Below are 25,017 nucleotides of genomic sequence, written 5' to 3' on the forward strand. Positions count from 1 at the left end.
TGTGAGCTTCATTTTGAGTTTAATGCAGCCGCATTCACCTCCGATCGCAGCAAGATAGCCTTCATGATTTCCTTTTTGTCCGGTCGGGCCAAGCACTGGGCCACGGCCGAGTGGAATCGCCGGTCAGCCATTTGCAACTCTCTGCCATTATTTGAGAAAACGTTCACTCAGATTTTTCAGACTGTTATTCCTGGTCGTGAGGCTGCTAAAGCCCTAGTTTCCTTGCGTCAAGGAAGACGCAGTGTTATGGACTTTGCTGTCGAGTTCCGAACATTAGCAGCTGACAGTGGGTGGAATCAGCTCGCGTTGGGGGATGCATTCTTTAATGGTCTTTCTGACCGCATCAAGGACTCATTAACTCCTTTGGATCTACCCACTGAATTAGACGCATTAATTTCTCTGGCTGCTGAAATAGATAAGAGAATGTTGGATCGTGACCAGACCAGGGGTTTTCCCCCCGGACCGTTACACCGCCGCCCATTCATCCAGGAGCTTTCCACCTCGACATGCATCTACGCCCGTCCTCCCACCTACGACCACCGCCAGCGGTGACACTTCAGAGCCCATGCAGATTGGACGCACCCGACTCTGTCCTGAGGAACGCCTTCGTAGACGCAACGAGGAAGGTGCATCTACTGTGCTCAGATGGGACATTTCCTGGCTAACTGCCCCATGCGGCGCAGTGGGGCTACTCATCAGGCTTCAGTGAGGGTATGTAGCTCTGCCAGTAGAGAGAGGTCTATCCGACATTTCTCCCAAGTGACTCTTTCCTCTGATACTATAACCATTCCTCAATCTGTGCTCATTGACTCTGGGGCTGATGCTAACCTGATGGATGGTAATTTAGCCAAGAAACTTAACCTCTCGTTTATTCCTCTAGACTCTCCCGTGCCTGCCACCGCCTTAGATGGGCACGTTATGTACATTGTGACTCACTGCACCTCTCCTGTGACCCTGACCTTCTCCGATTCTCACACAGAGCGGATTACCTTCCATGTTTTCGATGCCCCAAAACACTCACTTGTCTTAGGATTTCCCTGGTTAACCCTTCACAATCCTCATATAGACTGGTCCTCCGGCACGATTCTGTCGTGGGCTAACAACTGTGATACGCAGTGTTTTTCCAGTCCAGCAGAATCCGACGAGAGGGGAGGTCTCTCCTTACCTGAGGATACCGATGAGGAGTTTCCGGACCTGTCATCTGTGCCTCCCTGCTACCGGGATCTTAAACAGGTATTTAATAAAACAAAAGCTACTTCCCTTCCTCCTCACCGGCCATATGACTGTTCTATAGAGTTGCTTCCTGGCACCTCACCCCCTCGTGGTCGTCTGTACTCCCTGTCGGGACCTGAACGTCAGACCATGGAGGATTACATCAGTTCAGCGCTCAAGTCTGGGATTATCCGGCCGTCGTCTTCACCTGCCGGAGCGGGTTTCTTCTTTGTGGGGAAGAAGGACAAAACTCTGCGGCCCTGCATTGATTACCGTGGCCTCAACGACATCACAGTTAAAAACAGGTACCCTCTTCCTCTCATCACCTCTGGGTTCGAACTTCTCCAGGGAGCCAAGGTATTTACGAAATTAGATCTGCGTAACACCTACCATCTTGTTCGCATCAAGGAGGGGGATGAGTGGAAGACTGCTTTTAACACCCCCACCGGACATTATGAATATTTAGTAATGCCTTTTGGACTCACTAACGCTCCTGCTGTGTTTCAGTCATTGGTAAATGATGTTCTTCGTGATTATTTGAATAAGTTTGTTTTTGTTTACCTGGATGACATTCTGATTTTTTTCTCCTGATTTAGTGACTCACAAGAGACATGTCAGACAAGTTTTGGAACAGTTATTAAGATGTCATCTTTATGTCAAAGCAGAAAAGTGTGAATTTCATGCATCCACGGTGTCATATTTGGGGTTTATTGTTTCTGAGGGGAGGTTGGCATGGATCCTGAGAAGGTTCGGGCAGTGCAAGAGTGGCCCTCACCCACTTCCAGAAAAGAGGTTCAACGGTTCCTGGGGTTTGCTAAGTTTTATAGAAAGTTTATCCGCAATTTCAGCCGCATTGCTTCCCCTTTGCATTTTCTAACCTCTTCCAATGTGCAATTCCTCTGGTCTCCACAGGCGGAGTCCGCCTTTCTGAAGCTCAAGAGTAGCTTCGTCTCAGCCCCTGTGTTGACGTTGCCTGACCCCACGCGGCAGTTTGTCGTGGAAGTGGATGCTTCGGATTTAGGAGCAGGGGCAGTGCTTTCCCAACGTTCGGGGAGGGACGACAAGCTTCACCCATGTGCTTTCCTGTCTCGTCGCTTTTCGTCATCAGAGAGGAACTATGATGTGGGGGACCGAGAACTCCTGGCTGTCAAGCTGGCCTTGGAGGAGTGGAGGCATTGGCTGGAGGGGGCAGAACAACCATTCCTGGTCTGGACCGACCACAAAAACATTGAGTACATCAGAACCGCTAAAAGACTGAACCCTCGACAGGCCAGGTGGGCTCTTTTCTTCTCTCGTTTTAAGTTTACCATTTCTTACCGTCCTGGCTCGAAGAACATTTAGCCCGACGCCCTGTCAAGGCTGTTTAAAGGGGATTGCAACATTTCTGAGCCTGAGACCATTATCCCCGAGAACTGTGTTTTGGGTTGCGTCACCTGGGGAATTGAGGAGCAGGTCGAGAGAGCTAATCAGGGAGTTCAGATTCCCACGAAGGTACCACCCAACAAATTATTTGTCACCCCTGACCTTCGGGGCCCTGTGATTTCCTGGGCTCACTCTTCTCTCATTTCCTGTCATCCTGGTTTCCGCAGAACGCTGTCCCGGGTTCGTGAGAGGTTTTGGTGGCCATCCATGAGGGATGATGTCTGTGAGTATGTGGCAGCCTGCACAACCTGTGTGCAGAACAAGAGCCAGAGCGTCCCCAGTGCTGGACTACTTCAGCCCCTGCCTGTGCCACAGCGGCCCTGGTCTGATATTTCACTCGACTTTGTGACGGGATTACCACCCTCTGAGGGTAATACTGTTGTACTTACAGTAGTGGACCGTTTCTCCAAGATGGTGCGGTTCATCCCATTGTCACAAATTCCCTCTGCCAAAGAGACGGCAGAGGTGCTCATGTCTCAGGTTTGTCGAGTTTTTGGATTTCCCAGGAATGTCCTGTCTGACCGGGGTCCGCAGTTCGTGGCACAGTTCTGGAGGGCGTTCTGTCAGCTCTTGGGTGCCACAGTTAGTCTGACCTCGGGCCACCATCCTCAAACCAATGGGCAGTCGGAGCGGTTAAACCAGGAGCTGGAAAAGGGGCTCCGTTGCCTTGCTTCCCGGAATCCTGCCTCCTGGAGCAACTACGTCATGTGGGTGGAGTACGCCCACAACACGCTTCCCTGCTCTTCCCTCGGCATGTCTCCATTCCAGTGTGTGTTTGGATACCAGCCCCCTCTGTTTCCTGCGCTGGAGAGGGAGGTCAGGGTCCCGTCTGCTGTCGCCATGGTCCGTCGTTGCCGGCGCATTTGGGCTCAAGCCCGCCAGAACCTCATCAGGGCTTCCCAGAGCCATAAAAAGTTTGCGGACAGAAGGAGAAGAGCGGCTCCAACATATCAAGCCGGCCAACGGGTGTGGCTATCTACAAGACACTTGCCTCTTAAGGTAGAGTCCCGTAAGTTGGCCCCTCGTTTTGTGGGTCCATTCCCTGTGTCCAAAGTCATTAACCCTGTTTGTGTGAGACTCAACCTCCCCAGGTCCCTTCGAGTAAACCCCTCCTTCCATGTCAGTGAGGTTCTGCCTGTCAAGACCAGCCCATTGGTCCCTCCTACCAGACCCCCTCCTCCCGCCCGGATCATTGGAGGGGGCCCGATTTACACCGTTCGCAAACTTCTGGCGGTTCGCCCCAGGGGGAAAGGGTTTCAGTATCTTGTGGACTGGGAGGGTTACGGCCCAGAGGAGAGGTCCTGGGTTCCATCTCGGCACATCATGCACCCTGACCTCATTCGGGACTTCCACCGTGACCACCCCGAGGGTCCTGGGCCTTCAGGGGCCGACCGTTGAGGGGGGGGTACTGTCAGGGTCTGTGTTTTCGGTTCATGGTTTATTTTGATAGTTTTGTCTGCTTCCTGTTTTATTTTCCTTCACTTCCTGTTGTGCGTCATTTTTGGTTTCTTGACTCCCGTGATGTCTGATTGCCCATTTTCACCTGTGTTCTGTTTATTTATACCTTTGCTCCCCAGTGTGTCATTGTCAGATTGTCTGTGCATTTTGCTAGCGTTCCGGCGTTATTACTTCTCGAGATATTGATTGCATTCCTGGTTATCACGACTCTTTGCCCGTTTTCTGGATTACCCCTTTGCCTAGCGATTTTGTACCTTTGCATTACTGACTGCCCTCCCGTGTACCGACTTGGAATAAACTCCGTTTTACTTCTACCTCGTCTGCCTCTGGTCTGCTCTGTGGGTCCACTGTCTGTCTGGTCACGACAGTCAACATCTCACTCCAGACTGGAACATTTCCAAAGGCCTTAAAAACTGCTGTCATTAAGCCTCTTCTAAAGAAGAGCAATCTGATGCCACAGTACTGAACAACTACCGGCCCATATCAAACCTGCCATTCTTAGGCAAAGTCCTAGAAAAAGTTGTATGTTGGTATACAGCTTAGTGACTTTCTCCTGTCTAACAATGCTTTTGATACTTTCCAATCAGGCTTTAGGCCCCACCACAGCACTGAGACAGCTCTGATCAAGGTGACAAATGACATCCGCCTGAACACAGATGCAAGTAAAGTCTCAGTCTGTGTTCGAAACCGCATACTACTCCCACTACTCCTACTAACTTTAACTTTTTTTAAGTTCCCGGATGCATACTAGATTCTCCTAAATGTTGAATTCGTGGGAACAAAATGGTAAACAGCCGGTATTTTGTCAGGTTTTCAACACGTTGGGGATCTAAACGACTACTTTCTCACCTGAAAATGTTTCAAATGTTGCTAAAGTTTACAGAGTTTAGAGCTTAAGGGAAATCAGCTTCAGACCGGCTGATTCCGGATCGGGCAGGAGCCAAATGCATTGTGGGTAAACGCTCTGCATACTGTCTGATCGATAAGTATGTAGTATGTAGGAGGCGGTTTCGAACACAGCCTGTGTCTCAGACCAAATGGCTATGACCTGTGGGGTTCCCCAAGGGTCAATATTTCTTCCATTAGGCCAGCTAATACGCAGCTATAATGTGTCCGACCACAACTATGCAGATGACACAAGATGGCTTTAAAACAGCTCTGCTTGAGTCTCCAGCACCAAAGATGTGAGACGGACCTCAGCTCTGACGATGTTTAAAGGCTGAAAACGGTTCTGTTTATATATGACACCTGAAAGTGTTTATCTGCACTCTTTGCTTTTCATTTCATTAGCTAATGATTATTTTTTATGTTTTTTGGAATGATTTTATGCAGGCATAAAGCACTTTGAGTTGTGCTCGACAGATAAACTGGCCGGGCCTCAAACTCTAAAGATGCTGCTGAACATCTCTGCCTGAACCCATGATGTCACCACGTCCTCCTGTCCTTTATCTGGACCAGCAGCCGGGTTCAAACACTCAGGACAGAAAGCAAACCTGAGTTTGTGCCCCCGTGTCGGCCCCCATGTCGGCCCCCGTGTCGGCCCCTTTGGACGCTGCTGGTAAGAACTAATCTTAACCCTAACCCTGGGCCCTGGGGGCCGCAGACACTCGCAGGTCTTATTGAATTCTCTTCCGGTCGGCTGCTCGCTCACAGGACTCGGACGGTAATCATCGTCTGGTATCGCTTGGATCAATTTGCATTTAACCCAGATTCTGGGAGCAGAGAGGATTCTGGGGGCAGAAACGGGGACAGGAAGCCATCGCTGCTCCTTCAGCTCAGCCATAAATCACGTCCTCGCATTCAGCCGGCCAGACGTCCACACAAAGGAGGCCCGGCGGGAAGACGCCCCCTCCCCGACCCCCCGGGGCACGCCGTGTCCACTGGGTCAGGCAGCTCTTCCCCTGGGACGGGGGATCTTTTCCCAGGCTCATTAAGATGGGGTGTATGGGTGGGTGGGGGTGGGGGGGGGGCATTAGTTTCAGGTGAACTGGTTACACCAAGACAACACTTCACCGTTAGCTTAGATTAGCTTAGCATCAGTAGGGGAGTGAAAACAGGACATAAACTGATGAAGTGTGATTTATATCAAAGATGGAGGCTTCAGGGCGACACCAGCAGACTCAGGGTGGTTTAATTACCCTTCCAGGGGCTTTAGGACCATCAGAACCCATCATCAGAGCCCATCATCAGAACCCATCAGAACTCATCAGAACCCATCATCAGAACCCATCATCAGAACTCATCAGAACCCATCATCAGAACCCATCATCAGAACTCATCAGAACCCATCATCAGAACCCATCATCAGAACTCATCATCAGAACTCATCAGAACCCATCATCAGAACCCATCATCAGAACCCATCATCAGAACTCATCAGAACCCATCATCAGAACCCATCAGAACTCATCATCAGAACTCATCATCAGAACTCATCAGAACCCATCAGAAGCCATCAGAACCCATCATCAGAACCCATCATCAGAACCCATCAGAACCCATCATCAGAACTCATCAGAACCCATCATCAGAACTCATCAGAACCCATCATCAGAACCCATCATCAGAACTCATCAGAACCCATCATCAGAACTCATCATCAGAACCCATCATCAGAACCCATCATCAGAACTCATCATCAGAACTCATCAGAACCCATCATCAGAACTCATCATCAGAACTCATCAGAACCCATCATCAGAACTCATCAGAACCCATCATCAGAACTCATCAGAACCCATCATCAGAACCCATCATCAGAACCCATCATCAGAACCCATCATCAGAACTCATCAGAACCCATCAGAACCCATCATCAGAACTCATCATCAGAACTCATCATCAGAACCCATCATCAGAACTCATCAGAACCCATCATCAGAACTCATCATCAGAACTCATCAGAACCCATCATCAGAACCCATCATCAGAACTCATCAGAACCCATCATCAGAACTCATCAGAACCCATCAGAACCCATCATCAGAACTCATCAGAACCCATCATCAGAACCCATCAGAACTCATCAGAACCCATCAGAACTCATCAGAACCCATCATCAGAACTCATCAGAACCCATCATCAGAACCCATCATCAGAACTCATCAGAAATCATCAGAACCCATCATCAGAACTCATCATCAGAACTCATCAGAACCCATCATCAGAACTCATCAGAACCCATCATCAGAACTCATCAGAACCCATCATCAGAACCCATCAGAACCCATCATCAGAACTCATCATCAGAACTCATCAGAACCCATCAGAACCCATCATCAGAACTCATCATCAGAACTCATCAGAACCCATCATCAGAACCCATCATCAGAACTCATCATCAGAACTCATCAGAACTCATCATCAGAACTCATCATCAGAACTCATCATCAGAACCCATCATCAGAACCCATCATCAGAACCCATCAGAACCCATCATCAGAACTCATCATCAGAACTCATCAGAACCCATCAGGCCGGTGCATTAAATCTGGAGCAAACATGTTTTTCATGTTGGATGCCGGCCGGCTGGATGTGGGCGTTATTACCATCGATCGACCCGGTTACGCCTGAACCTCCATCCATGTGTAAACCCATCGAGACTCTAACATGTGTGTCACATCGACCCAGAACTGATCACACACACAGTAAAGTGCAGAGGACACACGCTCACATCAATGACCTCCATTGACCGCGCTGCCTCCAGGCGCACAAAGCCAGCCTTTCAAGTTCATCTGGACTGATGTAATAAAATTGACACATGCAGTCGGCTGAATTCTGGGACGCCTGTTACCTAAACTCTCATTTCCAAAGCTCTGTCACCTCCCCTCACTGCAAATGAATCAATTACAGAGCAGCATAATCCTGTTAGGGGGCAGATGAATGCATACCTCCCCGCTGGCAGGTGCTGGCAGGCTGAGGGGGCTTATTGGAGCAGGCGATATCAAAGCTGGGGTTTTATGTGCCACATTAGAGTCGGTGGAAGCCGCTGCCTCCACAAGCAAACAAACAGGGAGCGCTGCATGCCGAAGCCAGAGAGGATGCAGAGATGGGTTAGGGTCAGGGTTAGGGTTATGCTGCATGTACACCAAGGGCGACCTACGCTGCCTGGTAGCGACTATTGTTTGGATAGGTAGATATGTAGGAACTAGGAACCAAAGTTTACACGTCTGTTTCCGCGAACCCCGCGGATTGTCGGACCCCTAAAATCTGTGGATTGTCATTGGTTTTCGCCGAACCGCGTCATAGCTCATTACCATAAAGTTAGCTTGAGTTTAATCGCTGGAATCCGCTCTGGTAGCGCAGTTCGCTCACCCTCCATAGAGAAATAATGATTTCCGGCGCTCAGTTAGCGTAGGTCGCTCTTGGTGTACACAAGGCATTAGGGTCAGGGTGACTGCAGGGCCGGCAGCTCAGAGTTGGGTTAGGGTCAGGAATCAGGGCCAAGGCCACCAGAACCAGAACTCAACTCTTTTCATTGGTTCGCTCCAGAGACGTAGAATATGTTGTTTTATATCATATTGTTGGTTCCACAGGAGTCAGCTCTGTCTGATCAACAGATTCTCTGACTTTAGGAAACTTCTTTAAAACAGAAAGAACAACAACATGAAAATATGAACGATGTCAGAACACGAGGAAACGCAGCTCTGGTTCTCAGTGGGAACCAACAGTCCACCTTATTGTCCTGATGGCGCTCAGTTCAACACGGGGGCCGACATTCTGCAGCACCTTGTCTAATAACGTCTGAACCACAGTGAGCATCGGCCGGGGGGGGGGGGGGGGGGGGGGGGGGGGGGGCAACAATGACTGGGAGAGGGAGCCCCTCCCCCCGTCCTTCCCGCCGGCGGCCCCGGCTCACCCTGCCATTGTTCCCCGGGTGGGGGGGGTGCAGCAGATAAATGGCTGCATGTTAACCACGTTTGACAGGCAGCACAAAAGGGACACCTCGGGTCCCATGATGCAACCTGAGGGTTGGGACTCCGATCAGGACCATCACGGATCAGACTGGATGTGATCGGCTGATGATTCTCCAGGTCAGCGCCTGCCGTCCTGACGGGGGGACGCAGCGTTTCGGGGCGGGGGGGGGGGGGGTGTTATTCTCCTCTGGTAACCTTTCAGCCTCTGAAGGCTGACGGCGCTCACAAAGACACCTGCCCCATCCCAGAGTGTCCCCCGCCACCCCCGGCTTTCCTCCCCCTGACCTGACCAGCATTCCTGGCCGACAGGGGGTCTTCCCATGGCTACCTTTACCCCCCCCCCCCCCCCCCAGCCGGGTAATCCCACTGCAAACATGGCTGTGGGGCTCAGAGGCAAAACGAGGCTTCTCACAGCCGCTCTGCGAAAAGGTGCTCGACCGATCGAGCTCATCACCGTGGGAACCAGGAGGGGAGGAAACCTCGGTGAGGTGCATTATGGGACATCAGAGTTCTACAGACCAGCTGTTCAGAGGCAGAACAACCTCCACCTGATGAGTACCAGGTCACTGGTATTAACATCAGTTCAGTTTTATTCATGAAGCATCAAATGATGTCATCTTCTGAATCAAATAGTTTTAATATCGTCTTTAGAGGTTTGATGAGTTTTAACCCCTGAATTTATATAGCTGTATATAAATAAATGTTTTGTGTGTGTTTTAGCCTTTAAGTAGATGGTAAATAATGCTGAGATTATTAATTTCACTTTTGCACAAAAATAAATAGAAATTTTGGTATGTTGCAAATTTGCGACAACAGGCATAATGGTCAATAAAGGTTCCCAGGTCCGTAGTGAAAATGGCCTAACCGGCATTGGGGGAATAAAGATGCTATCTCAGCTGGTTGATTGAGTCAAACGGTTTGTAGCATATATGCGACAATAGGCGTTAAGGGGCTAAACCTTTAAACTTCACACTGTGAAAGATCATTTCCTGGAGGGTTTAAACAGCTGACCGGTCTGTGTCGTCATGAATATTTGTGTCGAGGACGAGCTCGCTCTTCTTCTTCTTCTCAGTTTAAAAAACTGCCGTCACGGCACTTAGCTGATAAAAGACGAGGCTGCTGTCAGCCTCCAGCTGTCACTCCCAGACAATGAAATGCTTTTACAAAGAGACGGACAGAAGAGCCCCAGGACGGACAACGCGCTCCACCCACTCTCAGAGCCCCGCCCACTCTCAGTACGACCAATCCAGAGGCAGACAGCTGCTGTGATGGCCGACCGTCGGGACTTTAACATCTAACTAACTTCAGTTACCGCTTTATTTCAAACATTCTTTACATTTGATCCAGACTATTCAACAAGGCTGAGAGCAGAGCTGCAGACATCAGATTCAGCCTGCAGCCTGCAGTTAACCCGTCTCTCGGGACTCTCGGGTATTCGCATCATGGCAGCATCTCTCACAGAGGAGAGGAAAGTTTCCTGCAGACGGACAGTGCGAGCAGCTCTGACAGGAGTGTCAGCTCAGATACCTCAGACTGGGAGGTCAGTTCAGCAGGATCGCCTCAGGCGGCCGGGTCACACTTAGCTCCTCGGCCTCATTACTTTAATTGGCAGATCTGTGACCAGGAAGTGGTCCTTTCATTGGGCCTGTGACGCTGCTGATCTGATCTGGCCTGAGGAGGTTTCACTGAGAGTCCAAGTGGACAAAAAGCTCCTGAACTCTGGAGGTGAAAGTGAATAAAGATAAACTCAGAGAGACAGACAGGAGGAAACAGATCCCAGCATGGATCCCTGAGGAGGGACTCTTACAGTCCAGCTCATGTAAGGAAGTCTCAGTCAAACTGAGTCTGAAGATAAAACATCTAAACCACTAAAAAAAAAAAACACAAAGCTGTCCCGTCACAGTGAGAGATTTCATCTCCAACACACCAACATGCTGCATTAGAAAGTTAGAACTTTTGGATTTCATATCACATCAGCAGCTTCAGACAGCATGTTGTACTTAGTTTAATGAGGAAGGATGTATTTCAGTATTCTTAACAGTCACAGAATATTTCTAACCTCAGAAATATATATAGATATCAGTAGAATGAGAGCCTATTGTCGGCCCATTGTTGGCCCAGTGTCGGCCCATTATTGGCCCAGTGTTGGCCCATTATTGGCCCAGTGTTAGCCCATTGTTGGCCTAGTGTTGACACAGAGTTGGCCCAGTGTTAGCCCAGTGCTGGTCCTGTATTGGTGCAGTGTTAGCCCAGTATCGGCCCAAAGATGCCCCGTGCTGGCTCAGTGTTAGCCTTGTGTTGTCCCAAAGAAGGCCCAATAACAGCCCAGTGTCGGCCCAGTGTTGGCCCAGTGTTGGCCCATAACGTCCCAGTGTTAGCGCAGTGTCAGCCCCATGTTAGCCCAAAGACAGCCCAGTGGGCACAAAGATGGCCCACTACAGGCTAAGCCTAGTGCTGGCCCAGTATCGGCCTAAAGATGGCCCAGTGTTGACCCAGTGTCGGCCCAAAGTTGGCCCAAAGTTGGCCCAGTGTTGACCCAGTGTCGGCCCAAAGTTGGCCCAGTGTTGGCCCAGTGTCGGCCCAAAGATGGCCCAGTGTTGGCCCAGTGTTGGCCCAGTGTCGGCCCAATGACGGCCCAGTGTTGACCCAGTGTCGGCCCAAAGATGGCCCAGTGTCGGCCCAAAGATGGCCCAGTGTCGGCCCAAAGATGGCCCAGTATCGGCCTAAAGATCGCCAAATGTTGGCCTTGTTGGGCGTAGGGGTTTGCTGAACTTCTGGTTGGACCATCACCTGTCCGGCTGAAACTTTCTGCAGACCAGATGCTCGCTATGACGATCTCAGTGTGTTTCTCTACATGGATGGACTGAACCAGGATCCATCCCATCAGAGGTGGGTGGAGCCTGGAGCTGCATGCAGAGGTGTTGGGGGAGGTATTCAGTCATATCCTGGCTTACTGGACATGCAGATGGAATGACACCTTCATCCAGCTATCGGTTATCAATTGTTCCGGTTGTGTGACCTTGCCTCAGGAGCTCTGCCAATCAAACAGACTGCTGCTGTGAGGGGGGGGGGGCAATGACAATGGCTGAACAGGTTAATGTGACTGTAAACTGTAAACAACATGTGATACAAACTGAAACAAACTGTCAGAGAGAAAGGTTTGAAACTACAGCAGTGATTCTATAAGTGATGAAACCAAAACCATCAAAGTACAGCAGCTGTTAAAGTAGAGAGACAGCAAATAAATGAGTTTTCAGAGTTTCCCTGTTTTACTTCTGCTGACCTCAGAGTGTTGATGAGGAGTTAACTCAGTAACTGTAACTGTGTGTCTGACAGCGTTATCTCTGCTGTGACGCACCTCGGCTCTGACCTTGATGAATCCTGTTTAGGCTAACGGCGACAAAATGTCACCGGCCGGCTCTGAGCTCATTCATGAAGAAAATGTGCACATGGCACCATGGGGGGGGGGGAGACGCATGTCAGTCACCTTGAAACATGACAAACACGACAAACTCTGCGGGAGTTTTACACCGACACCATTCCACAGCACAGATGCATGATGGGAGGCGTAGGAGACGTGTGAGGAGTGTTTGTTGCTGGTGGCACAGAGACGAGCTTTGTGTGCCACAAAGAAGGAGAAGAAGAAGAAGAGTGCCCCCCCCCTTTGCTGTAACAGATGTTATCGGAGGAATAAAGCTGTGAGGTGCGGGCTGATACAGGTTCAGAGGTTTTAGGGTTTAATGCAGCTTAAAGCTGATGAGGAACATAAGGAAGAGTCCTGAATGATGACGAAAACACACCAAAGCAGCAGAAATAATCCGGAGTTAAGGTCATGAAGAAGAAAACACGAGGAAGAAATCAAACTGATCAGAATCCCTGAAGTCACCTGACCTCTGACCCCTCGGAACTCCCTAACCCTGACCTCTGACCCCTCGGAAATCCCTGACCTCTGACCCCTCGGAAATCCCTGACCTCTGACCCCTCGGAAATCCCTGACCCTAACCTCTGACCCCTCGGAAATCCCTGACCTCTGACCCCTCGGAAATCCCTAACCTCTGACCCCTCGGAAATCCCTAACCCTAACCTCTGACCCCTCGGAAATCCCTAACCCTAACCTCTGACCCCTCAGAAATCCCTAACCCTAACCTCTGACCCCTCAGAAATCCCTAACCCTAACCTCTGACCCCTCAGAAATCCCTGACCCTAAATGTTTTGCTCCTGATTGGTGGAGCATAAATACAAACCCTGACTGATGCGTCTGCTGGTCATGTGACCTGTGATGTGACCTGTGATGTCACTGTGATGTCACCCTGTGTTTCCCTGTTAATGCTGGCTGCAGCTGAACAAAGGGCCCCTTCTTCCCCCCGTGGGGCCCCGGCTCCTCCTCTGCTGTCCACCCAGAGGTGTTTGCTGAAGTAAATCTGCCTAAATCCTGTTAGGGGGGGTGAAGGTGAATAAAGATAATCTGCTTTTCCCCACAATAAACGCCCTCCATTAGGAATTCATATCACATGCTGCATTTTAAACTTGATTCTTGATCTGTTAAGAAGCTCCGAGGGGCCCGGGGCCCCTGCAGGCCCCCCATGGAACAGCAGTACGTTCAGCCTCAGCCACGAAACCACCGTTACCATGGAAACCATACTAAAATCAGGAAAAACTACAAAACGAAAACATGTTGAAACCGACCCCCAGAACCAGAACAGAACTTTTTATGGAAATAATTTCAGTTTCTGATCAACCCGGCACAACACGGGAGGGAATCTATGTAGGCCACGCCTCCTCCATCTCTTCCTCCTCCTCCATCTCTTCCTGCTCCTCCATCTCTTTCTGCTCCTCCATCTCTTTCTGCTCCTCCATCTCTTCCTGCTCCTCCATCTCTTCCTGCTCCTCCATCTCTTCCTCCATCTCCTCCATCTCTTCCTCCATCTCCTCCTGCTCCTCCATCTCTTCCTGCATCTCCTCCATCTCTTCCTCCATCTCTTCCTGCTCCTCCATCTCTTTCTGCTCCTCCATCTCTTCCTCCATCTCTTTCTGCTCATCCATCTCTTCCTGCTCCTCCATCTCTTCCTCCTCCTCCATCTCTTCCTGCTCCTCCATCTCTTCCTGCTCCTCCATCTCTTCCTCCTCCTCCATCTCTTCCTCCATCTCTTCCTGCTCCTCCATCTCTTTCTGCTCCTCCATCTCTTCCTCCATCTCTTTCTGCTCCTCCATCTCTTTCTGCTCCTCCATCTCTTCCTGCTCCTCCATCTCTTCCTGCTCCTCCATCTCTTCCTCCATCTCTTCCTGCTCCTCCATCTTTTTCTGCATCTCTTTCTGCTCCTCCATCTCTTCCTCCATCTCTTTCTGCTCCTCCATCTCTTCCTGCTCCTCCATCTCTTCCTCCATCTCTTTCTGTTCCTCCATCTCTTTCTGCTCCTCCATCTCTTTCTGCTCCTCCATCTCTTTCTGTTCCTCCATCTCTTCCTGCTCCTCCATCTTCCTGCTCCTCCATCTCTTCCTCCATCTCTTCCTGCTCCTCCATCTTTTTCTGCATCTCTTTCTGCTCCTCCATCTCTTCCTCCATCTCTTCCTGCTCCTCCATCTCTTTCTGCTCCATCTCTTCCTCCATCTCTTCCTGATCCTCCATCTCTTTATCCATCTCTTTCTGCTCCTCCATCTTCCTGCTCCTCCATCTCTTCCTCCATCTCTTCCTGCTCCTCCATCTTTTTCTGCATCTCTTTCTGCTCCTCCATCTCTTCCTGCATCTCTTTCTGCTCCTCCATCTCTTTCTCCATCTCTTCCTGCTCCTCCATCTCTTTCTGCTCCTCCATCTCTTCCTCCATCTCTTCCTGCTCCTCCATCTCTTCCTGCTCCTCCATCTCTTCCTCCTCCATCTCTTTCTGCTCCTCCATCTCTTCCTGCTCCTCCATCTCTTCCTCCTCCATCTCTTTCTGCTCCTCCATCTCTTCCTGCTCCTCCATCTCTTCCTGCATCTCCTCCATCTCTTCCTCCATCTCTTCCTGCTCCTCCATCTCTTTCTGCTCCTCCATCTCTTCCTCCATCTCTTTCTGTTCCTCCATCTCTTTCTGCTCCTCCATCTCTTCCTGCTCCTCCATCTCTTCCTGCTCCTCCATCTCTTCCTCCATCTCTTCCTGCTCCTCCATCTCTTCCTCCATCTCTTCCTGCTCCTCCATCTCTTCCTCCATCTCTTCCTGCTCCTCCATCTCTTCCTGCATCTCCTCCATCTCTTCCTCCATCTCTTCCTGCTCCTCCATCTTTTTCTGCTCCTCCATCTCTTCCTCCATCTCTTTCTGCTCCTCCATCTCTTTCTGCTCCTCCATCTCTTCCTCCATCTCTTTCTGTTCCTCCATCTCTTTCTGCTCCTCCATCTCTTTCTGCTCCTCCATCTCTTTCTCCATCTCTTTCTGTTCCTCCATCTCTTCCTGCTCCTCCATCTTCCTGCTCCTCCATCTCTTCCTCCATCTCTTCCTGCTCCTCCATCTTTTTCTGCATCTCTTTCTGCTCCTCCATCTCTTCCTCCATCTCTTCCTGCTCCTCCATCTCTTCCTGCTCCTCCATCTCTTCCTCCTCCTCCATCTCTTTCTGCTCCTCCATCTCTTCCTGCTCCTCCATCTCTTCCTGCATCTCCTCCATCTCTTCCTCCATCTCTTTCTGCTCCTCCATCTCTTCCTGCTCCTCCATCTCTTCCTCCATCTCTTCCTGCTCCTCCATCTTTTTCTGCATCTCTTTCTGCTCCTCCATCTCTTTCTGCTCCTCCATCTCTTTCTGCTCCTCCATCTCTTCCTCCATCTCTTTCTGCTCCTCCATCTCTTCCTGCTCCTCCATCTCTTCCTCCATCTCTTTCTGTTCCTCCATCTCTTTCTGCTCCATCTCTTTCTCCATCTCTTCCTGCTCCTCCATCTCTTCCTCCATCTCTTCCTGCTCCTCCATCTTTTTCTGCATCTCTTTCTGCTCCTCCATCTCTTCCTCCATCTCTTCCTGCTCCTCCATCTCTTTCTGCTCCTCCATCTCTTCCTCCATCTCTTTCTGCTCCTCCATCTCTTCCTCCATCTCTTCCTGATCCTCCATCTCTTTATCCATCTCTTTCTGCTCCTCCATCTTCCTGCTCCTCCATCTCTTCCTCCATCTCTTCCTGCTCCTCCATCTTTTTCTGCATCTCTTTCTGCTCCTCCATCTCTTCCTGCATCTCTTTCTGCTCCTCCATCTCTTTCTCCATCTCTTCCTGCTCCTCCATCTCTTTCTGCTCCTCCATCTCTTCCTCCATCTCTTCCTGCTCCTCCATCTCTTCCTCCTCCTCCATCTCTTTCTGCTCCTCCATCTCTTCCTGCATCTCCTCCATCTCTTCCTGCATCTCCTCCATCTCTTTCTGCTCCTCCATCTCTTCCTGCTCCTCCATCTCTTCCTGCTCCTCCATCTCTTCCTGCATCTCTTCCTGCTCCTCCATCTCTTCCTCCTCCTCCATCTCTTCCTGCTCCTCCATCTCTTCCTGCATCTCCTCCATCTCTTCCTGCATCTCTTCCTGCTCCTCCATCTCTTTCTGCTCCTCCATCTCTTCCTCCATCTCTTTCTGCTCCTCCATCTCTTTCTGCTCCTCCATCTCTTCCTCCATCTCTTCCTGCTCCTCCATCTCTTCCTCCATCTCTTTCTGCTCCTCCATCTCTTCCTGCTCCTCCATCTCTTCCTCCATCTCTTTCTCCATCTCTTTCTGTTCCTCCATCTCTTCCTGCTCCTCCATCTTCCTGCTCCTCCATCTCTTCCTCCATCTCTTCCTGCTCCTCCATCTTTTTCTGCATCTCTTTCTGCTCCTCCATCTCTTCCTGCTCCTCCATCTTCCTGCTCCTCCATCTCTTCCTCCATCTCTTCCTGCTCCTCCATCTTTTTCTGCATCTCTTTCTGCTCCTCCATCTCTTCCTGCTCCTCCATCTCTTTCTGCTCCTCCATCTCTTTCTGCTCCTCCATCTCTTCCTCCATCTCTTCCTGATCCTCCATCTCTTCCTGATCCTCCATCTCTTTATCCATCTCTTTCTGCTCCTCCATCTTCCTGCTCCTCCATCTCTTCCTCCATCTCTTCCTGCTCCTCCATCTTTTTCTGCATCTCTTTCTGCTCCTCCATCTCTTCCTGCATCTCTTTCTGCTCCTCCATCTCTTTCTCCTCCTCCATCTCTTCCTCCTCCTCCATCTCTTCCTCCTCCTCCATCTCTTTCTGCTCCTCCATCTCTTCCTCCATGTCTTTCTGCTCCTCCGTCTCTTTCTCCATCTCTTTCTGCTCCTCCATCTCTTTCTGCTCCTCCATCTCTTCCTGCATCTCCCCCATCTCTTTCTGCATCTCCCCCATCTCTTTCTGCTCCTCCATCTCTTCCTCCTCCTCCATCTCTTCCTGCTCCTCCATCTCTTCCTGCTCCTCCATCTCTTCCTCCATCTCTTCCTGCTCCTCCATCTCTTCCTCCATCTCTTCTGCTCCTCCATCTCTTCCTCCATCTCTTCCTGCTCCTCCATCTCTTCCTCCATCTCTTCCTGCTCCTCCATCTCTTCCTCCATCTCCATCTGCTCCTCCATCTCTTTCTGCTCCTCCATCTCTTCCTCCATCTCTTCCTGCTCCTCCATCTCTTCCTCCATCTCTCCCTGCTCCTCCATCTCTTCCTCCATCTCTTTCTGCTCCTCCATCTCTTTCTCCTCCTCCATCTCTTCCTCCTCCTCCATCTCTTTCTCCATCTCTTTCTGCTCCTCCATCTCTTCCTCCATCTCTTCCTGCTCCTCCATCTCTTCCTGCTCCTCCATCTTTTTCTGCATCTCTTTCTGCTCCTCCATCTCTTCCTGCTCCTCCATCTCTTCCTCCATCTCTTTCTGCTCCTCCATCTCTTCCTGCTCCTCCATCTCTTCCTCCATCTCTTCCTGTTCCTCCATCTCTTCCTGCTCCTCCATCTTTTTCTGCATCTCTTTCTGCTCCTCCATCTCTTCCTCCATCTCTTCCTGCTCCTCCATCTCTTCCTCCATCTCTTCCTGTTCCTCCATCTCTTCCTGCTCCTCCATCTTTTTCTGCATCTCTTTCTGCTCCTCCATCTCTTCCTGCTCCTCCATCTTTTTCTGCATCTCTTTCTGCTCCTCCATCTCTTTCTGCTCCTCCATCTCTTCCTGCTCCTCCATCTCTTCCTGCTCCTCCATCTTTCTTTGTTCTGCCCCCCAGGGGTGTTTCGGGGCAGATAGGAAGGCATTCAGGTCAGTGGGGAGGGTCTCACACGGTGCACCGAGGTTTACGGGGACTCTCCGGTTACATCAGAGAGGCCTCAGCTCTGAATCATCAAAGATGGTCAGGAGGTCAAATACTCCGTCAGAGTTCAGCTGCTGGGCCGAACCTCCGCCATGTCCGAGTCCTGCAGAGGCCTAGGAGTCCTCAGAGTCCTGCAGAGTCCTAGGAGTCCTGCAGAGGCCTCAGAGTCCTGCAGAGTCCTAGGAGTCCTGCAGAGACCTCAGAGTCCTGCAGAGGCCTCAGAGTCCTAGGAGTCCTGCAGAGGCCTCAGAGTCCTAGGAGTCCTGCAGAGGCCTCAGAGTCCTGCAGAGGCCTACAGAGTCCTGCAGAGTCCTACAGAGGCCTAGGAGTCCTGCAGAGGCCTCAGAGTCCTGCAGAGGCCTACAGAGTCCTAGGAGTCCTGCAGAGTCCTGCAGAGGCCTCAGAGTCCTGCAGAGGCCTCAGAGTCCTGCAGAGGCCTCAGAGTCCTGCAGAGTCCTCAGAGTCCTGCAGAGTCCTGCAGAGGCCTACAGAGTCCTAGGAGTCCTGCAGAGTCCTACAGAGGCCTCAGAGTCCTACAGAGTCCTACAGAGTCCTAGGAGTCCTGCAGAGGCCTCGGAGTCCTGCAGAGTCCTAGGAGTCCTGCAGAGTCCTACAGAGGCCTAGGAGTCCTGCAGAGGCCTACAGAGTCCTAGGAGTCCTGCAGAGTCCTAGGAGTCCTGCAGAGTCCTACAGAGGCCTAGGAGTCCTGCAGAGGCCTCAGAGTCCTACAGAGTCCTGCAGAGTCCTCAGAGTCCTGCAGAGGCCTCAGAGTCCTACAGAGTCCTGCAGAGTCCTCAGAGTCCTGCAGAGGCCTACAGAGTCCTGCAGAGTCCTAGGAGTCCTGCAGAGGCCTACAGAGTCCTAGGAGTCCTGCAGAGTCCTAGGAGTCCTGCAGAGGCCTACAGAGTCCTAGGAGTCCTGCAGAGTCCTAGGAGTCCTGCAGAGGCCTACGAGTCCTGCAGAGTCCTCAGAGTCCTGCAGAGGCCTACAGAGTCCTAGGAGTCCTGCAGAGGCCTCAGAGTCCTACAGAGTCCTACAGAGTCCTAGGAGTCCTGCAGAGGCCTCGGAGTCCTGCAGAGTCCTAGGAGTCCTGCAGAGTCCTAGGAGTCCTGCAGAGGCCTCGGAGTCCTGCAGAGTCCTAGGAGTCCTGCAGAGGCCTCAGAGTCCTACAGAGTCCTAGGAGTCCTGCGAGTCCTGCAGAGTCCTAGGAGTCCTGCAGAGTCCTACAGAGGCCTCAGAGTCCTACAGAGTCCTGCAGAGTCCTCAGAGTCCTGCAGAGGCCTACAGAGTCCTAGGAGTCCTGCAGAGTCCTAGGAGTCCTGCAGAGGCCTACAGAGTCCTAGGAGTCCTGCAGAGTCCTAGGAGTCCTGCAGAGGCCTACGAGTCCTGCAGAGTCCTCAGAGTCCTGCAGAGGCCTACAGAGTCCTAGGAGTCCTGCAGAGTCCTAGGAGTCCTGCAGAGTCCTGCAGAGGCCTAAGAGTCCTGCAGAGGCCTCAGAGTCCTACAGAGTCCTACAGAGTCCTAGGAGTCCTGCAGAGGCCTAGGAGTCCTGCAGAGTCCTAGGAGTCCTGCAGAGTCCTCGGAGTCCTGCAGAGGCCTCGGAGTCCTGCAGAGTCCTAGGAGTCCTGCAGAGGCCTCAGAGTCCTACAGAGTCCTACAGAGTCCTAGGAGTCCTGCAGAGGCCTCGGAGTCCTAGGAGTCCTGCAGAGTCCTAGGAGTCCTGCAGAGTCCTACAGAGGCCTCAGAGTCCTACGAGTCCTACAGAGTCCTACGAGTCCTACAGAGTCCTACAGAGTCCTGCAGAGTCCTGCAGAGGCCTACAGAGTCCTAGGAGTCCTGCAGAGGCCTCAGAGTCCTATAGAGGCCTAGGAGTCCTGCAGAGTCCTACAGAGGCCTAGGAGTCCTGCAGAGGCCTAGGAGTCCTACAGAGTCCTCAGAGTCCTGCAGAGTCCTAGGAGTCCTGCAGAGGCCTACAGAGTCCTAGGAGTCCTCAGAGTCCTGCAGAGTCCTCAGAGTCCTGCAGAGTCCTAGGAGTCCTGCAGAGGCCTAGGAGTCCTGCAGAGTCCTGCAGAGTCCTCAGAGTCCTGCAGAGTCCTGCAGAGTCCTCAGAGTCCTGCAGAGGCCTACAGAGTCCTAGGAGTCCGCAGAGTCCTCAGAGTCCTCAGAGTCCGCAGAGGCCTGCAGAGTCCTACAGAGTCCTACAGAGTCCTGCAGAGGCCTGCAGAGTCCTCAGAGTCCACAGAACTCTGCAATATTTGTTTATTTAGTCATTTATTATTATTATTAGTAGTATTTTATTTTTATTGTTGTTGTTAATATACAATCATTGTAAATATTTATAATTTTTTTTAGCTACTTGACTAATTTGAATTTCCCCCCTTTGGGGATGAATAAAGTATTTTTCTATTCTATCAAACACCCGAAAACCCGGCAGTCCTCAGAGCCAGACCAGAACCAGTGTTCCAGTTTTAGCTTAAACCGTCCGATTCAGGTTCACTGCAGGCAGCTGATGTCTCTGATCTCCTCTGATCAGAGTTTCCATCGGCTTAAAGAGGAATTCATCAAAAAGCTGCGACTGTGACAGAAAGTGAAACACGACCAGGCGGGCACACGCCTCCAAAACCTCCGAACAAACAAACAAACAACAACAACAGTGAGTCATTTCCATTTAAATCTGTTGTAATGGAACATGTGACACATTCTAATGAACACGGGTCACATGATGATAAAACCTCATTATTTAGAAATATGACCTGAGACCTGAAGCAGTCCTGCCAGACCTGGGCCCTGTGGTTCTGCTGATCTGAGCTCAGGGTTCGGGTTCAGGACACAAACACACAGGGTTCGGGTCAGGGTTCGGGTTTGGGACACAAATACACAGGGTTCGGTTTCTGGTCAGGGTCAAGGTTCGGGTTCTGCTAAGGGTTCTGGTCAGGGTTCGGGACACAAACACTGAGGATTCGGGACACAAACACACAGGGTTCGGTTTCTGGTCAGGGTCAAGGTTCGGGTTCTGGTCCCAAACACTTTGACGCAGATTCCTTCAGATCACAAACTGTTTGACAGAACCAGCTCAGAAACAGCTGCAGCTTCACAGCTGGATGCGACACACACACACACACACACACACACACACACAGAGAGGTGGGGGGGCAGGATCCTGTTACACCAGGCCGCCCCCCCGCCAAAGCTTCGCCCAAGCACCGCCAAAGCACCGCCTTCACCCACCACCAGCAGCCGGAGACACGGAGCCGCATCCCGAGCCGCGCCGGCCGAGGACACGCAGAACACCGCCAAACCAAATAACATTTAAATCCACTGTTTTAACCTTTCATCTCACTAATAAAATTAATTCAGTTTAATTACAATTAATTACAATTTATCAGATACAATTCAATAACAAATGATCCTGTTTTTGTTTTGAAAATGTAAAAGAAAAAACTGAAATTTAAATGTCGGAATTTACCTTAAAAAAAAAAAGAGTCTAATGTGTTGTGGAAGAGTTAGAGCACCATGGAACCAGCATTAATGTTTCTAATTAAACATGTTAAGACTGTTGTTGATGATTAAGCTGTTGTTTTTATTTAATTTGTATAATAAATTGTTTTTCAGACTGCAGCCTGTGCGCGTGTGTGCGCGTGTTGCTCTCTCGGATGTTAAAACAGATTTCTTCAGCGAACATAAATGCTGAAATAAAGAAATGAACTGAGCAGAACCGCCTGCTGCTCCTCTGGTTCTGAACTGAGTTCAGTTTCCATGATGAGCAGAAAACGGAACCTCAGAAACCCACAGAAAATAAGAGAAAGAACCAGAAATAAAAGAGTTTCTGGTTCAACTTTAGGTAACAAAGCGCCGCGCGGAGCCTCGGACCTGCACGCGGAGCTGAGTGGTAACAGTTGCCCTGCCTCCACCCGGTGGGGCAGATCCGGGCTCCATCACACCGCGGCCCGCGGAGGCGCGGAGCCTCGGTCCCGTTAGAAACTTTGTGTCCTGCGGGGACACGCGGGGTTTGCGGGGCAGTTTGCGGGGCAGTTGCGGGGCAGTTGCGGGTCATGTGGGGGTCTTACCGTTCTTCCTGCGGGGGTTGGCCTGTTTGCGCCTCTTGCAGCGGGGACCCTCCGCCATGATCTCCGGCTTCATTGAAGAGTCGCTCCCCTCCTCATGGGCTCCTCAGTGCGGCTCCGCGGCGCGGCTCCTCCCGCTGCTGACACACAGCACTCAGTAAATCCCAGAGCCGGTCCTCCTCCTCCCGAGCCCGGCCTCAGCACCGCTGTGTCACCCCGGAACCTCCCGGAACCACTCTGACTGCCACTCTGCGCACTTTGCTGTGAGTTTTCAGGAGTTTGTCACAGAGCGCACCGCCGCCCCGCCGCCTGATCTCTGATGTGAGGAGCGTCTTTGCGGCTCTGACAGAGGAGGAGGGGACACACGCACGCGCGCATACACACACACTGCACAGCGCTCCCTCCTCCTGACGGAGCCTCCTCCACCTCCTCAACAATAAACTTGTTGATTTGTGAAAGAAAGGCCTCATCGATCACCATCAATATGTATCAATATCAGAGGATCCGCGCGCGCTGTTTTACATAATGTGAACAGTAATCAGGTCAATAAAAACCTTCCAAATTAAATCTTTCAGTTCCGCTTCTGTGAGATGAGAATCCGGCCGCCCGAGTCCGCGGCTCGCCCTGCCGAGAGAGCCGCGGACCGGCCCCGGCAGACTGGCCTCACTCCGCCGCTGGGCTCCGGCGGACGGAGCCGGGAGAGACCTCACGCTCCCCGGCCTGCCTGCATGCCACTACACGCTGCGTCCGCTTCCCTCCATCATCCATCTATCCATCCGCCTCACACCTTGAGGCCGGTGCGCGCACCTTCCTTCCCACCTGTTCGCCCAGGTAGAGGCACAGGTGAGCGCGGCGCTTTGGCTGCGGAGAGAGGAAGCACAGAGGAAGGAGAGAGGAAGCACAGAGGAAGCACAGAGGAAGGAGAGAGGAAGGAGAGGAAGGACAGAGGAAGGACAGAGGAAGCAGAGGAAGGACAGAGGAAGGACAGAGGAAGGACAGAGGAAGGACAGAGGAAGGACAGAGGAAGGACAGAGGAAGGACAGAGGAAGCAGAGGAAGGACAGAGGAAGCAGAGGAAGGAGAGAGGAAGCAGAGGAAGGACAGAGGAAGCAGAGGAAGGAGAGAGGAGTCTTACCGGAGAAGAATGGGACAGAAAAAGTATCGCTGTTCCGGTCCCTCCTGCCCCAGATCTTCAGACCCGGAGTCCCGGCGGGTCCCGGTCCGGCCGGGTCGGAGCGGCTCAGAGTCCGGTACTGATCCGGTTCTGATCCGGTACTGATCCGGTTTGTGTGACGCCTCGCGCCGCCTATCTTCACACGGAGGGATAATTGAGAGGACCTCCACACACGCACACGCACGCACGCGCACACACACTCCTGATCCGGGTCAGTCTTTGTTCGGAGGTGTGGGCTCGTGCGGTTCATGCGGCCCGCGCGCTGCTCCCTGTAACCAAAGGCTGCAGCTGATTGGCTCACAGGTAGATTCACCTGAACAGGTGACAGGCGGCGCGAGGCGGCACGCATGCCCTGGGGTGATTAGGGGCATGCGCAGATCGATCTGCGCACAGGTGAGACGAGTTCACTCTTTATTTAAATTTTAATAAAAAATATATAAATATAAATAAATTTATTTATATTTATAAAATATAAATAAATTTCCTAATATGTATTTATTACATTTTACGATGTAAAGAAAAATAAATATGATGAAAACATTTTGATTTAAAAATGTCAACAACAAACAAAAGAGAGAAAACAAGAAAATAAATTTGATAAAACTGATTTTAACAGCAGCAGCTCCATCAGGTAACACCATCAGGTAACACCATCAGGTAACACAATCAGCTCCATCAGGTAACACCATCAGGTAACACCAGCAGCTCCATCAGGTTACACCATCAGCTCCATCAGGTAACACCATCAGGTAACACCAGCAGCTCCATCAGGTAACACCATCAGGTAACACCTGCAGCTCCATCAGGTAACACCATCAGGTAACACCATCAGGTAACACCATCAGGTAACACAATCAGCTCCATCAGGTAACACCATCAGGTAACACCAGCAGCTCCATCAGGTTACACCATCAGCTCCATCAGGTAACACCATCAGGTAACACCATCAGGTAACACCAGCAGCTCCATCAGGTAACACCATCAGGTAACACCATCAGGTAACACCTGCAGCTCCATCAGGTAACACCATCAGGTGACACCATCAGGTAACACCTGCAGCTCCATCAGGTAACACCATCAGGTAACACCAGCAGCTCCATCAGGTAACACCATCAGGTAACACCTGAAGCTCCACCAGGTAACACCATCAGGTAACACCTGCAGCTCCATCAGGTAACACCATCAGGTAACACCTGAAGCTCCACCAGGTAACACCGTCAGGTAACACCAGCAGGTAACACCAGCAGCTCCATCAGGTTACACCATCAGCTCCATCAGATAACACCATCAGGTAACACCAGCAGCTCCATCAGGTAACACCATCAGGTAACACCATCAGGTAACACCTGCAGCTCCATCAGGTAACACCATCAGGTAACACCATCAGGTAACACCAGCAGCTCCATCAGGTAACACCATCAGGTAACGCCATCAGCTCCATCAGGTAACACCATCAGGTAACACCTGCAGCTCCATCAGGTAACACCATCAGGTAACACCATCA

At 51.1% G+C, this 25,017-nt stretch overlaps 1 protein-coding gene across 2 annotated transcripts in view; it reads right to left on the reverse strand.

The window, feature by feature from the left end:
• Positions 1–22,752, reverse strand: part of zeb2a (zinc finger E-box binding homeobox 2a) — a 72,657-nt gene extending 49,905 nt beyond the window's left edge. For both annotated transcript variants that reach the window (XM_075480393.1, XM_075480394.1), the window contains exon 1: positions 22,344–22,752. In XM_075480393.1, coding sequence (XP_075336508.1) covers positions 22,344–22,416 — 73 coding nt within the window. In that variant the 5' untranslated portion in view covers positions 22,417–22,752. The remainder of the gene's footprint in view (positions 1–22,343) is intronic.
• Between the last annotated feature and the right edge of the window lie 2,265 nt (positions 22,753–25,017).

The sequence above is a fragment of the Odontesthes bonariensis genome, chromosome 12, assembly GCF_027942865.1.
Source record: "Odontesthes bonariensis isolate fOdoBon6 chromosome 12, fOdoBon6.hap1, whole genome shotgun sequence".
Classification (NCBI taxonomy): domain Eukaryota; kingdom Metazoa; phylum Chordata; class Actinopteri; order Atheriniformes; family Atherinopsidae; genus Odontesthes; species Odontesthes bonariensis.